General features: G+C 43.3%; 2 protein-coding genes across 6 annotated transcripts in view; one reads left to right on the forward strand and one right to left on the reverse strand.

The window, feature by feature from the left end:
- The window catches only part of LYPD6B (LY6/PLAUR domain containing 6B), a 43,426-nt gene that overhangs the window by 7,864 nt on the left and 20,986 nt on the right, over nucleotides 1–14,576 (forward strand). The window contains exon 1 of one of the 4 annotated variants that reach the window (XM_069982677.1): nucleotides 13,705–13,744. The exons of the other annotated variants lie outside the window; for them this stretch is intronic. The gene's annotated coding sequence lies outside the window, so the exon portion shown is untranslated. Of the gene's footprint in view, nucleotides 1–13,704; nucleotides 13,745–14,576 lie in introns of those variants that run through there. 4 annotated transcript variants of the gene reach the window in all.
- Nucleotides 1–14,576, reverse strand: part of LOC138800742 (uncharacterized) — a 38,660-nt gene that overhangs the window by 453 nt on the left and 23,631 nt on the right. The window contains exons 3-4 of one of the 2 annotated variants that reach the window (XR_011364513.1): nucleotides 4,416–4,510; nucleotides 3,593–3,681 (exon numbers count right to left, since the gene is read on the reverse strand). Coding sequence is in view for 1 of the 2 variants with exons in the window: in XM_069982674.1 (XP_069838775.1) it covers nucleotides 4,416–4,510 (95 nt within the window). In the remaining variant the exon portion in view is untranslated. Of the gene's footprint in view, nucleotides 1–3,592; nucleotides 3,682–4,415; nucleotides 4,511–14,576 lie in introns of those variants that run through there. The other variant, XM_069982674.1, reaches the window with a different exon arrangement.

Here is a 14,576-nt window from a genome sequence, read left to right on the forward strand (position 1 = left end):
AATCGTATCCATACATATGATTTATATAGTGTCAACATATACCACCGCACCGTACAGAACTTTTCATCATGCATATCTCTCACAATCTAAATTTTATCAATATTAGAACTATCAGATTTCTAGATTCTTGGTTGCCGGATTAAAGGAATTTCACTGTACATTAAAAATTGGATAGTAATATAACCCTCATGTATCCTTCCATTGGAGGACTCGGCCCAGCCATGTATTGACTTCATTAAAATGAAAGCAATGTAGTACTACATTTTGCCTGTAGTGGCCGCTGTAGGCAAATGTGTCTAGCTGGCTTTTGGAAGCGATCATCTGATTACTTGGGTTTGCCTTATCCCATAATTTTGCAGTTTGCTCACATTTAGGTTTAGCTATATGTTGTATGTAATAATTGTTTCCTATATACACAGGGTTACGTTTTATCAAGTCCTGTAACTAAGCTGCTTGGAATCCATTCACATACAGTCAGTGATACATTCCTCCAAGATGTGTCACCTGTCCACTCAGCAAGGCTGAAAGTTCCCATGATCCCCTGCTGTGACACGTCTTCCCTCTGCATCTGCCTGCTCTCCTAACTTGTCTTTTTTTTTTGGTAAAAATGTTCCCCACAAAATAATAATTCTGGATCATTTTCCCTTTGCATTTTGTTTTTCTTCTGCAATTTCTCCTGGATATGTAGGAAAAGTTTAACAACTGGGTGTTTGCATTCACTATGTCAAAGGGGCGTGTCCCTATCCAGCCTGACAGTGATCAATCAGTGCTGACATTATGAGGCTGCACAGGAACCACCTCTTTGACAAGGTAGATGGTAACACCCAGTTGTCAATACATTCATGCATTTCCAGGAGGATTAACAGAGGATTGTCCCAATGCAAACCTTAAAATAAAGATGATTCAAATGTCATGGGCGAATACAAATACATATCAGGAGAGCTCTTAAAGTCGACATTTTCACAAGAAAACCTTGATAAAATTTTAATGCGTATGACATGCTGGAGTTTAACCCTTTCAGGACCAAGAATGAAACATTTTAAGGGTATGGTTTGTCTGAGCAAAACCACTGGACTGGCTGACTGTCTAACGTGTATGGCGGCCTACCGACCCCTGACAGATGATGTTGGAGAAAAGAAGGATCGGGCATGTTACGTTTCAATCTTTTTTTTTTTCTTTTTGTATTTAATATAATACGTTTTACAAAAACCTATTTTCCAGATATGTGCGTTATGCTGTATTGCTACATCGCCCGAGAACATTTCATGTCCCTTTCACTGCAGGAGTCAGCACTTTCTTTCTGTCATTACACAATACAGCAAAACCTGCCATTAAGTTTAAGACTGTAGATTTACGCCCAAGCTGCCCGGGGCCCTGGCTTTTAGGATGCATACCTCTATATAATGACTGTAGGCAAGAAATAGTAAAAAAAAAAAAAAAAAATTGTTTGTCACCCTATTGTATAAGCAGGATTTTTCGCTATTTTTGTATATTGATTTATTTTTTGAGGTCTCTTACAATTATATTCTTCCGATTTCTTGGTACAAAAAAAAAAACCTTTTGTGTATTTTTTGTATTTCTGTCTAATGTCATGATATCCCCCAAACTGCTGAATGTACATTGATGACTGTATCTCGGCAGTGACAGCTGTAGCCACTTGTCTCCGAGCATCTGTTCCGTATAGCTAGTCATTGAAGCCTCAGCCTAATTGACAATCTTTTCTACATTTCAATATAACACGTTATTAGACAATAAAACTGCTGTTTTAGAAGGAATTTTTGAACCGGAAAATGTCCGCTTTAGGTTAAAAAAAATCCTCTAGTTTTACTGATAACTTGATGCACCTGTTAGGGTACGTGCCCACCACGGGCAGCTCGCACTCGCAGACTCTGGTGGGCGCGCGTGTTATCCGCCTGTGCCATAGACTCCATTTTATGCACGGCCTGATTCCACCGTCCATCCAAAGAATGAACAGGTTCATTCTTTGGACGGACGGCAGAATCCGCCCGACCATAGAATGGAGTCTATGGCACGGGCGGAGATGCCAACAAGTCAGCGAACGGATGCGAGCTGCGGAATCCGCAACGGGTTTTCTGTCGGGATTCCGTAGTGTGCACATACCCTTAAAGTCATTGGGATGTGTTGGACCATCCAGCTCTGTTTTTTGGTGGAGTGAATGAGCCTTTGGGCGCAGGTGTGAACTCGGCCTATGCCAGCATGCGACAAAAAATTTGTTTGACTTTACAATAACATTTTCTGACTTTTTGTATTCAGAATTACCAGTATACCAAACATAAACTGTGTTTCGAGACTCCTGAATGAGGCTCCACAGGCTCTTTCTTTCGTATATATGAAACTTCTTGCACCCTCGCACCTATATCGCAGGGTAATCTGTAAAAATATTTGTAATAATCACGGCGCTTGGCTGATTTTGTATACAGTAATATAAAGAAAGATATCCATTTCCCTCTTGAAATCTTAATATCCTAAAACAACACATGGGACAGCTGAGGATTCCCATTTGCTAGAACTTCTCCTCGATGCCTTTTGCGTCTTCTATTAATAAACTACAAGCCAATGAATTTTTAAAATTCCCAGAGTGTCACAGTGTACACATCGGAGTAAAGGCCTGTTCACACCCAGTGACGGCTTGTAAGACTGGAAGGAGAATGAATGCATACCTTCAGAAGGTTGGGAGGTATGTGTCAGAAAATACCCATTACTTCCTGTACAGAAACTCTAGACAATGCTGACGTTGCAGGTTCTATTCCTTTGTTGTTTGATATAGATGGCGCAACATGAGCATGCTTGAGTCCGATCCTTTGGCATTTGAATATCGGTGGCTCAAGTAGTTGGATGCAGCCCTAGGGAGTCCTGGGAAAACATGGATACAGTCTGTGGCCTATGGCCGTATCCATGTTTTCCAGGACTCCCTAGGGCTGCATCCAACTTCTTCAGCTACTGGTATTCAAATGACAAATGATTGGACTCGAGCATGCTCAGGTTGCGCCATCTCTAATGGTGATTCAAAATTGTCCCTGAATTTGGACTGGCATCAGAAACGCAATGTTAGAACATGGTGATTCCAACTGTTCGGAGCCTGTAAAAGCATTGTGCACAGCAGGTGGGGATGGAGGGGGGGGGGGGGGGGGTTGCAGTACAGCTAGTGAATACTTGCACCAGTATACAGTATAGTGAGCCCCTTGTACATTGGACTTTATAACGATAATACTTTTTCTTGTCGTCCATACCTCGGTCAGGCTTCAGTGCGTTAAGCAGCCTCCATGGAGGTATGTCGTATTGAAAGCCCCTCGAGCAAAGTGAGAGTCAACCTTGACAGCGCTCTGACCTTTCCTCTCTCCATAAATTTCTCAAGCACATCCTTGACCCGATTGTCCATCACATTTTGACATGTTTCTGCTGAAGATGATTGAATTGAACAGATCATCCCAAGATCTCCAGAACCTGGCTTCCATAGAAGACAGCGGCAGCTCCAGCTGTCACATTGGAATAGTATTGTAATAAATGTGCTAGTCTAAAATGTCATGAATACACATAAACCTTACAATATTTTATTGGTTGCCATTTTCTCCCAGTGGATGTGTATCAGCCCAAAGTGTTGCCTTCATCATCTGATCCAACATGTTTCTTCAATAGTGCATGAAAGAAGTCACATGTCTTCTGAAAAACCAAAGAATGAATGGGTTTAGTTATGGGTTGCCCCCATACATGTGAGATTCTTGACCGATGAGGGTGATGGACCTTATGGTTGTGGTTGGGACATGTTGTGGTCACCAGGGAAGGAGGAGGAAAACTATCGTAGTTATTGGGGAAATAGCGGGAACTACCAAAGAGAAAGTAGTTAGGGCACAGCTGTAGTGTCCGAGGAGAAGTTTTATACTATGAAATGATGTGTAATCCCAGTTATGGGAATGTCAATTACTGTTCAATAATAGTTTCTGGACTTACCTTGGCTTTGGTTTCTCCATGGAGCAGGGCTATAGCTAGAGATGAGCGCAACTTGAGCCTGCTGGAGTCCTATCCTTTGGCATTTGAATACCGGTGGCTAAAGAAGTTGGATACAACCCTATGGAGTCCGGAAAAACATGGATACAGCCTATGGCCAGGACTTCCTATGGATGCCTCCAACTACTTCAGCCACTAGAATGATCAGACTTAGGCATGCTTGAGTTGCGCTCATCTCTGGCCATGGATTTCCTCTTGTTTTTTGTTTTTGTAAATCTTTTTAATTCTCCTCACTCTCTTTAAGGACAATTGCATCCTGGTCTTTGTTTACGGTAACATTTTTACATGATACAGATCTACATCTTCAATTAGAAGAAGATGGAGGAGAGGCAATAGATCAGACTGGAGGCTTCTCCTCTCCAGGGCTTGACCTACAAACACCATCTCACCTTGAAGGAAGCGATAAATGGTGATGTGTAGAGACTTGCCGGCCGGTAAGAATGTGCAGGGTTGAGGTCTCTGGCTTTCAGCTTTGCCCGCTTTCCTGAAAGAAATGAAAATCGCGCATTATAATGGGAAAGTGCTCCGCAGTTATGTGTCTCCTCAATACCTTTTTGTTGGTGTCCTTTTGTGGTCTGATTTCTGGTAATAAAATCCCTTTTCTTTTGTGCTGCCGGAGATGATAGACACGCCTTGTTATTCTAGAACTTTTTGACCTTTCTTTTCGAGGATAAGAGTCGGTTACTGGGGGTCTAGAAATTCTTACATTGTACCCCAGGAATTCACGCTTTTCATCGATTTCCCTCCATTTTTAAGGAATAAGAATTATGAGAAACCTTTCTCTCCTTGGAGGAAGACAATGGAAATTCCTATAACACGGCTGGGCTTATTATACAGTGCTCAGATTAAAAAACAAACAAACAAAAAAAAAAAAACTAGAAGTTTTTCAGAAGTTTGTTTTATTTTATTTTAAGATGCATGTGTCAAAAAAACTTTTGAAAAGATACATTTTTGGATGTTTGAAAAAACTTTAAGGGAAAGAAACCTTATAATGTGTAGGATTGTTCCCATTCAGTGACTGCAAGCAGAGACCTTGAAAAAAGAGGGAGATGGAAACACAAAGTACCTAGGAATGTTGCATTATTTTTCATTATACAACAATGTTTTGTTGACCAGTGATTGACAAAGGTCCTAACACCTCAGTGTACTAATACGGGTGTATAGAGGCCTGTAAATAAGGAAAAAGTGGGAATTTTCTATGGCGGTGTCAGGAATTTCCAATTAGTTGTTTGCATCTCCTGAGGCGTTTGTTTACAGTAAATTAACACCTCGAAGGAAAGAAAAGGTGATTCCTGAAAATACAAGGACTGTAGTATATGGACATGGATGTGCTCTCTGGCCCCTTACCGTATACACTTGCTTCCTGGCCCGGCACCTTATACACCTGCTCTCCAATCCCACACCTTATACACCCATGCTCGGGCCCCTCACCTTATACACTCGCTCTCCGGACCCTCACCTTATACACTCGCTCTCCGGACCCTCACCTTATACACTCGCTCTCCGGACCCTCACCTTATACACTCGCTCTCCGGACCCTCACCTTATACACTCGCTCTCCGGACCCTCACCTTATAATGCATATAATGCATTATAGGAAATGCATATAAAGTTTTTTTTCCCCTGTACTTACTACTGCATCAAGGCTTCACTTCCTGGATAGCATGGTGATGTCACTTCCTGGATAACATGGTGATGTCACTTTCTGGATAAAATGGTGATGTCACGACCCGACTCCCAGAGCTGTGCGGGCTGTGGCTGCTGGAGAGGATGATGGCAGGGGGATGCTCGGTGTCCCTCCAGTGCCCTGTGTCCCTCAGTGTCCCCCTGCCATCATCCTCTCCAGCAGCCACAGCCGCACAGCTCTGGGAGTCGGGTCGTGACATCACCATTTTATCCAGAAAGTGACATCACCATGTTATCCAGGAAGTGACATCATCATGTTATCCAGGAAGTGAAGCCTTAATGCAGTAGTAAATGCAGGGAAAAAAGCTCTTTATAAGCATTTCGGGATTTGTATAACTTTTAGGGGGCAATACAATACTGTAATAAAATTTTTTGCCGGACTTCTCCTTTAAATATCTGAAAGCTGTAATGAAAAGACCCTGGGAATTTTCCAATATTTAACACCCCCTTTCCCCTAAAAGCAGCAATACAGTGTTACCAGGTATTCAGGATCTTAATTCAAGTTATTCTAACCTGTTATTAAAGTATAAGATATCAGGAGGAAAAAAATGTCTTATTAGGTGTTCTGTTGTCTGCGTAATGAGGGGCAGGGAGGGGGTATAAAACAATGATCCCCAGTGTTGATCCAAGACAATATATTCCCTGTCAACAACGGTCGCTAGAACAAAGTCCGTCTGGTGTAATTATGGTGTAAGGTTCTGCAGGTATATGGAGGAAGCTGTGAAAACTGTGCAGGCTTCCATATTTTTATTATTTATATCTGTATTGTCTTAAAGGAAATCTCCACTTATTTCAGTATCAGTATTAAAATTGACATAACCTGATTCTTGTCACCAGAGGGCAATGCATTATGGGAGTTTGTACAGTTTGCGGGGTTGTCCTAGCAGATAAAAAAACGATGCCCCCTCAGCTTGCCAACACAGCCATATAATTTTCTAGGACATAGGACAAATGGTGTCACCGTAGCTGGGACTATACTGAGATTAGGGGCAAGGACAATCCCTTTAAGCTGCCCAGATAAATTAGTTATAATCTGAACTCTCCTTTAACCAACAGACTCCCAATCCCTCCAATACATGTACTGCTCACCTGAGAGAGGAGACAAAGCCTAACATGGAGCTGTGGAAATCTTGAAATCCAATATGTCCTCTCATATCTACTCCTGACATTTGTCAGGAGAACCCCATGCATATTAAATAGCCAGCTGGTCCTGCTTCAGGTCACATGTCTGACAACCAATTGGAGGGAATCTGTTTGTAGTCTGTTTCCAATGGTGACCAACAGAAATTTGAACACAGTCAAGTATATTTTAAAAAACAAACAAACAAAAAAACAACCTTGTTGTCTACGGCAGCCTGTCACATTGCAGCTTTTATTTAGCTACCATGGGCATCAAGCCCAATTTTTATGTCAGGCCCAAAGTATTGCACATATGAAAACTATAAGATAAACATGTCCGTTTTTTCGGGGAGAAAGTATCTCCTATTAAGAACACATGGAGAGGTTGGGTGTGGGTGCATAGCTGTTGGACAAATGAGTATATAGCCACTGTTACTTGACTATATGGCAAGTTTTAGTAGGCTAATGGAAGGTTAAAGGGGCTCTCTGGGTCTTTACCATCTTGTTAGGATAGACCATTGGAGAAACCCGGCTGATGGAGGGGTCCCAGGAACAGTTCTTCATTTGAAGGAACAATAAAAAGGAGGCGATGCAGCATTCCATATACTAACCAGCAATGGTCCCTGGGATTGGAGGACCCCCATCAATGTCTTATCTAAGGGAAGGGAATCAGCCGGCTTTATATGAGCTATTACTGCGTGTTACGTGTTGGTACTCTATACGCACGGCCCCCGGATTAGTTTTCTTACAAAAGCTGGCTTTTCCTTACACAGGTATTAATCAGTGTGGAAATATAATACACTAGGGCTTGGTTAAGTGTGACTGCTTCATTCAGCATGAAATTCTGGCAGCCATCCGTCTACCACAAATAACACAAGGGTCAAAAATTCACTGGGGCTGCATCTGTAAATATAGGCGATTTGTGCCGAGCAGCAAGTGTGTTTCTAAGCCCGTAATCCGTCTTCTATTGTGTGAGGGCTCGGTCACCTCGCAGGGAACATTCCTTATAGGATGAATAATTCATCGTGTATTTAAATGTACAATTTAATCCCTCTCAGGTGCGCCTTCAGTGAACGGAGGGCCTGTTCCTGCGCTCCGTCTAATGTTTGCACCTAATTCCTTGGTGGATCTAAAATTCTAGATGGTTTCCGAACTTTTTTTCTTTGGAACATTGTGGATTTTAATTCTTCATAAGGATCTTTTCTTTTTTTTTTTTTTGTGGTTAAGTTGTTGACACCTGTAACCATAATTGGGTAGTCTAGGCTAACCTAGGGGGGCACTTCTAACTGGGGACCCCTGCAAGACCCAGTCTGATAATTATGAGTGGAGACAGGTTAAAGGTTGCCCGATATCAGTATTAGGCCATTCCAGGTCATCATAATCCAAATGCAAATAACATCCTGTATTTTCCAGAACGGACAGCCGTAATGTGACTATAATGTGGTTTCTGGCCATAGTTTACAGGATCTGGCAACTTTTTATTGATCTGCAAAGTCAATGGTTTAGTTATCGATGATGTGTACAACTTCCATCATAATCTCTTGAGATCTGGAATGACTGGATTTCTGGGACAACATCTAGAATTTGGAACTATCTTGCAAGATGATAGCATGCATGGTGGTTGTATGACCTGATCTGAAAGATCCACAATTCTGCTGATATTTGTATCCCTAGACAGGTGCGTCTTTGCCCATCTGTTACATTTACTGAAACCAATCTTTGCCATCTTTTGTCTCTCACCCCATAGTGTCTCAATGGGATTGCATTTGCTCTCTAGCAACCCTACCACATAGCATCTACAACACATTGGCACGTTGGAAAGAGTCCACTCATGGTAATGCAGTCGGTTGAATGCGTATACGGCTGTTTGAGTTGAGCAAACTTTGCAGCTGATGTTGGATGCAGCCCTAAGGGCTGTATTACACAGCTCGATCAGCAAGGGCTGTACATTAATTGACACAATCAACCGATAATCAATTGTAACGGCTGATCGTTCTCTTTATTATACAGAGCGATAATCTGATTTGGCTGATTATCGCTCTGTGTAATAGGGCCCTAAGGCTGCCTGGAAAACATTAAAGCGGCTCTGTACCCACAATGTGACCCCCCAAACCACTTATACCTTCAGATAGCTGGTTTTAATCCAAGATCTGTCCTGGGGTCCGTTCGGCAGGTGATGCAGTAATTGTGCTAAAAAACAACTTTTAAACTGGCAGCCCTGTGCCCTACGGGAGTATCTGTGCCCTAACTTTGCACCACCCCTCTGTACCTCCTCCCCACCCTCTTCATCATTAGAGATGCCACTGGAACATTTTCTCCTGTCTGAACATTGCACAGGTGCCTTAACGATCCAGCCCCTGTGCTGTGCTTACACAGGTGATGAATAGGAGACAATCTGCCTGGAGCATTCCTAATGATGAGGAGGGACAGAGAGGGTGTGCCAGCCTAATGCATACACAATCTAGGCCACGGCCGTTGGGCACGGGGCTGCCAGTTTAAAAGTTGTTTTTAGGAAAATAACTGCATCACCTGCTGAACAGGCCCCAGGACAGAACCCATTGGAATTGTAGTTTTGCAACAGCTGGAGGGCCAAAGGTTCCCCATCCCTGGTCTAAGGGTCCTATTAGAACGATTAGTGAACAAATGCTGAACTTGAGCAAACGAATGTGGAATTACAGCGAACGATTAACGACGATTTTAGGTTCAGATCTAAATCAACGATCAATGACAGACGAACGATTTTTCAATTAGTGCCTGCAATTACACAGAATGTTTATCGTTTTAAATTCGAACGATATAACGATTTTTTGCACAATAAATTTCCCGTGTAATAGGGCCCTAAGAGTATCTTCACAAAGCCAAGATGGTTGTATACATGCTTAGACGTATAGATAACCAAAAGAAGTAGTTGCAGTTCTCACTATCCAAAAATCAACCCAAGCGTTTCCTCCTGCATCTAGTCCTCATTGACAAGTACTGGTGTTTTATGTTTTCACTCCGCTAAGACTGTGCTACTGTAAGTGGATTGAAAGTCACACTATCTGAGCTGTCGATTGTGCTTAGTTAGCATAGATGTCAATAGAAACAAGCTCTGCTGCGTTGGACGAGTGCCACCGCCGTCAGCTAACCCCACTGTTGCGCAGGAATGCTGCCGGGGCCGACATCCGAGACTTTTTCTTCCAGGCATATTAGCAAGAGGCTGAAAGCGTCTCACTTACTGTCAGGTGCGCACAATGACGGGCTTGTTGGAAGAAAGGTAGGAAATGGTCACTTTATGGTTGGTGGCTTAACTAATTTTCCAGTGGAGGGCATGAAATGTAATCGGGCTTCTCATTAAGGTGACCCCATTTCTATCTCCTCTTGTAATGATGTTACAGGAGCCCCGGACAGATGTATGGGCTCTGTTGGAGAAGGAGCAGGTTAAGTGGGGACAGAAGTCCCATAGGACGTTTGCAGTTGCAGAATACCTGTCAAAGCAGATCTAGAATAGGGACGTTGTTTGCTAAATCCATCAAGACACCTTTGATCTTGGCATTGGTGGTGGAGCTTAGGTTACTTATTATTAATGTGAGAACATGGACTTTTGGGATTTTATGTTTTTAAATCTAAAAAGATCTACTAAAGATTTTTTCTTTAAGACCGAAGATTTTGGTCTGCAAATCTACAACTGCCTGCCCGGACAGCCAATGGCAGTTCTGTCATTCTGGGAGTTGCAGTTTTGCCACCTCTGTAGAGCCAAAGGTCGGAGACTGTGTTAAAGGGTTCAGGGATCAGCGGATTGATGCAGATGAACCTTCTGAAGACCCAGACAATCTACTGTAAATCCCCATGCTCTTAAATGTTGTAAATCATTGTCATAAAAATTGTTTTTGTAAGCCATAGGGCAGTGTTCTCGGACATGTGACTCTCCAGTTGTTCCAGCACCCTGGACACAGGCTGGAGACCACTGGTCTGGGACATACAGCTGTCTGAAAGGAGAAGTCTAAGGGCCCTATTCCACCGGACGATTATCGTTTGCATAATCGTTAAGATTAACGATCTCAAACGACCGCTATTGCGAAAGACCTGAAAACGTTCACTCATTTCCATGGAACGATAATCGTTACTTATGATCGTAATAGCGATCGTTTTGTATTCGCTATTTATCCGCTATTTATTCAGTGCGAACGATTTGCGAACGAACAACGATAAAAATAGGTCCAGGTCTCATAAAGCGATCAACCATTTCTCGTTCGGTCGTTAATCGTTAACTGCATTTCAACTGAACGATTATCGTTTGGATTCGAACGATTTAACGATAATCTGAACGATAATCATCCGGTGGAATAGGGCCCTAAGGTTGGTCTTTATTTTCAAACTGAACATAACATGCACCTACCTCCTCGGCTCCAGCGATGTTCCCGGTCCTCCAGCTGCTTCCTGGTCTGGGCTGACCTGACACGTCGCCGACTCTTTTGAAAGAAGTCAGACCCCGGACTTCTCCTTTAAAAGGGGTCCTCTGCTCAACGTAACAAATCATTTTTTAAGTTAAACAGGCCTGGTGATCATCTGATCGTCTCACCATGGATCTAGCTTCTTAAACCCATGGTGATCAAATGAAATGGTGCATTACATTGTGGCTATGAGCATTATTTTCGTAAGTCCCAGGACAGTGGTCTCCAACACCTGTGGTTCTCTAGCTGTTACAGAACTATAGTTGTTAGTGCTAGTAGTTTTTCAACAGCTGGAGAAGCACAGGAGACTACCGCCCTGGAGCTGTCATAAAGGGGTCCTCTGCTCATCATGACAACTTTTTTAAAGGGATTTTATGACCTGCTGATCATCTAATCGACACAGATTCATCTTCTTAAAGGAGTTATCCAGTGCCACTTTTTTTTTTCCAGAGACCGCACACAAACCACACCTGAACTGGAGTGGTGCTGTCTCTGGAAAAAAGTGGCCATGTTTTTGTCGCACTGGATAACCCCTTTGAACCCCCAAAGATCAGCTGTAATCCCCCTGCAGGTTGATATGTTGTATTACACAGCGGCCACTCACATTGATATCTTTCTATGTAATACAAGGAACATGCAGAACTTGCCAGAGCTGAAATGCTGAGGTTTCCTCCTACATTCCGAAAACCCGTAGAAAAATAGTTCCTGGAATGTATTTGCCTACAAACTAGATTGTAAACCGTCACCCAATGTAATCGAATACATTGTGCCGCAGACTAGGCAAACAAGGGTAAAGGTAGGGTTTGGTCGTGAAAGGGTTACTGTTAGCTCACTTATGGTAGAGGCTGGTCCCCAGGTGGGACCCAAACTGGATAACTTTTAACCTCTTGTCCATTTATCCTGATAGGAAGCTGAGCCCCCTGGCAAGCAGTAGGACTAAGTGAAGCCGAGCAGCAGCCTCTTGATCTCTTGTCCATTGTTCTTGCTGAGTGTGATCTTCCACATGAGACCATTTGTCAGGCGGTGTGAGACGTTCAGATTTATGATCTCTGGCCGCATGTCCGCTCGAGGCCAGGATGAGTAACCGGACATATATAAAGGAATCCGGACACTGGACTTGTGCACCTTCAGGCCGTGTTCTCTATGCACAGAAGCAATTATTCCTTATAAATCCTATGTAGTGACAGCACAACCCTGCTCGCTCTCAATTGCCCAAGTGTTTTAGAGTCACTGATATGTTGCCCAACTGCACATGACCCCAATTGCTGGAATAAGGAGGCTACGCTAGATTACTTAGCACTGTGCCTGTTTAGCATCCCCTGGAGAACTCTGGGCCATAGGTTGTATATTGTCCTAGGGGCGAGCCTTTACGCTTAGCATTTGAAAGTATCCGTAGCATGTTGTGGAAAATGTTAACACCTTTTCAATGTAGTTCCAAATGCATATGGCCGTGTGCCCCCCTTAGGTCCTGCTGCAGGCATAACAGCATACTTGTTACCGATTAAGAATGGCCAACAATGAGTTTTAGTATGCCCCGTCCATTCACCCCACCTATGGGGTAAATCACACATCGTACATGTGACCACCTTCAGGAGACCCCAGAATGAATACAGACCACACACCCAATTCCTATAGCATTGACTCAGACTCCAGACCAGACCTCCACGTCAGTGCCTCCACCCCATATACACCATATGGTGCAGGTTTGTGCTGCGCTCCATTCTTAGAGACTTTGATGGTGCACAAGAGTCTGGGAGGTCTCTAATTTTCCTGGATCCTGGCGGACATACCCGACTAGTACTTATAAACTTAGTTTTGCCTGAAGACACTTTTGGACTTTGTACATTATAGCACTTAAACAGCCAGGATGTCGAGCTTTGGAGAAGTAGTGTCTGAGAAGCCAGGGTGTCCTGACCTTTGGCTGTGACCCCATCTTCACTACGCTCCGCCATGACCAGTTACGACAACTTTGAACCTGTTCTGGTCTTGCCGAGTGTCCTATAACTTGCCTCAGGGCGTACGAGATGTGTGTGGGGTCAACTGCAAAGGCCAATGTGCAGATGAGGACAATAGTAGCCTAGTGTGTGCACCTATATAGCAGAGCTGGATTTGATGGCAGAACAAGATCCTGTGATCCATTGGGCTTGACGTTCTATTATTTATTGGTAAAGTGTTAACTCTCTTTGTAGATGAGAATCCCGATTAGAGTCTCTCACTCTGGAGGACCTGTCCTGTCCTATATTATATAGACAACCCATTGGTTGGAATGAACACTGTGTAATAATCACGTTCCCCAGAGGTGGCGCTGCTGGGAAATGAAACACTACCAGGAGCTCCAGCACAGGGACACGTTTTTTTCGGGGGTATTATTGTCTCCCGGCTGCTTCGAGGAAGTTCCTGCTCCAATCTCTCATCTCGGAAACAGATAAAAAAAAAGATAGGCAGCAAGGGATCAGAAGTCGCAAAGGGAGCTGCAGGGGGTAAGTACATATTTTTTTACCTCTTCCATCCCAGCATTATATAAAGTTTTTCGGGACACCGTCTTTCCTGGATCCTCAACAGCAAAATTTGGCCTTGTAGCTGCTCTTTGCTTTGACTGATAGATTAAGGCTTTGCCTACGGTACCTCCTTTATTACTTTCCAACTAAGGTTTTTTATTTTATTTTATACTCACACGGCCCCTTTAATAAGACAGTAGGCTAAGGCTGTCTCTATACTGTAGTACATGACTGTGGCTATAATTCTGGGAAGCAGACATAGGAATGTAAGCACAATGGAGGGTGTCTGTGTTGGTCATTGAAACCACTGACTGTTTGCATATGTGTGTTTGCTGCTCTTGTATGGTGGGGAATATAGGGGGGGGTACTATATTTTCTAGGATGCACACAAGGACGTTTCTTCTGCGTTCTTTCTCGGTCCTATTTACACAATTTACCCCTCAGTTCTCAGTCAATAGAGGAAGCGGCCGAGCCTTTATCCTGAGGCTTTTGTATCCCCCCTGTTCCTGTTATAAAGGTTTATTGCTTCCTATAGGGTGGCACACATGTCCTTTGGCATACAGCTGTTGGGCTGTAGACCCTATAATACAGATGTAGCAGAGCTGACTTTAGCCTTTGGCCATATTGATTGCAATAGGCAAACCTACTGCACCATCTTAAGCCACCATAGAATACCAATGCCCTACAGACAGTGGGGGGATAGTAATGCATCAAGAAAGGGACACCTGACCTGCTCACAAGGTCACCACTTAAATAAATAAAACTTGTCTGTCATCTGATTTATCTTCATATTTACAGCAATTTCTGCAAACCA

This window comes from Dendropsophus ebraccatus, chromosome 9 (assembly GCF_027789765.1).
Source record: "Dendropsophus ebraccatus isolate aDenEbr1 chromosome 9, aDenEbr1.pat, whole genome shotgun sequence".
Classification (NCBI taxonomy): Eukaryota; Metazoa; Chordata; class Amphibia; order Anura; family Hylidae; genus Dendropsophus; species Dendropsophus ebraccatus.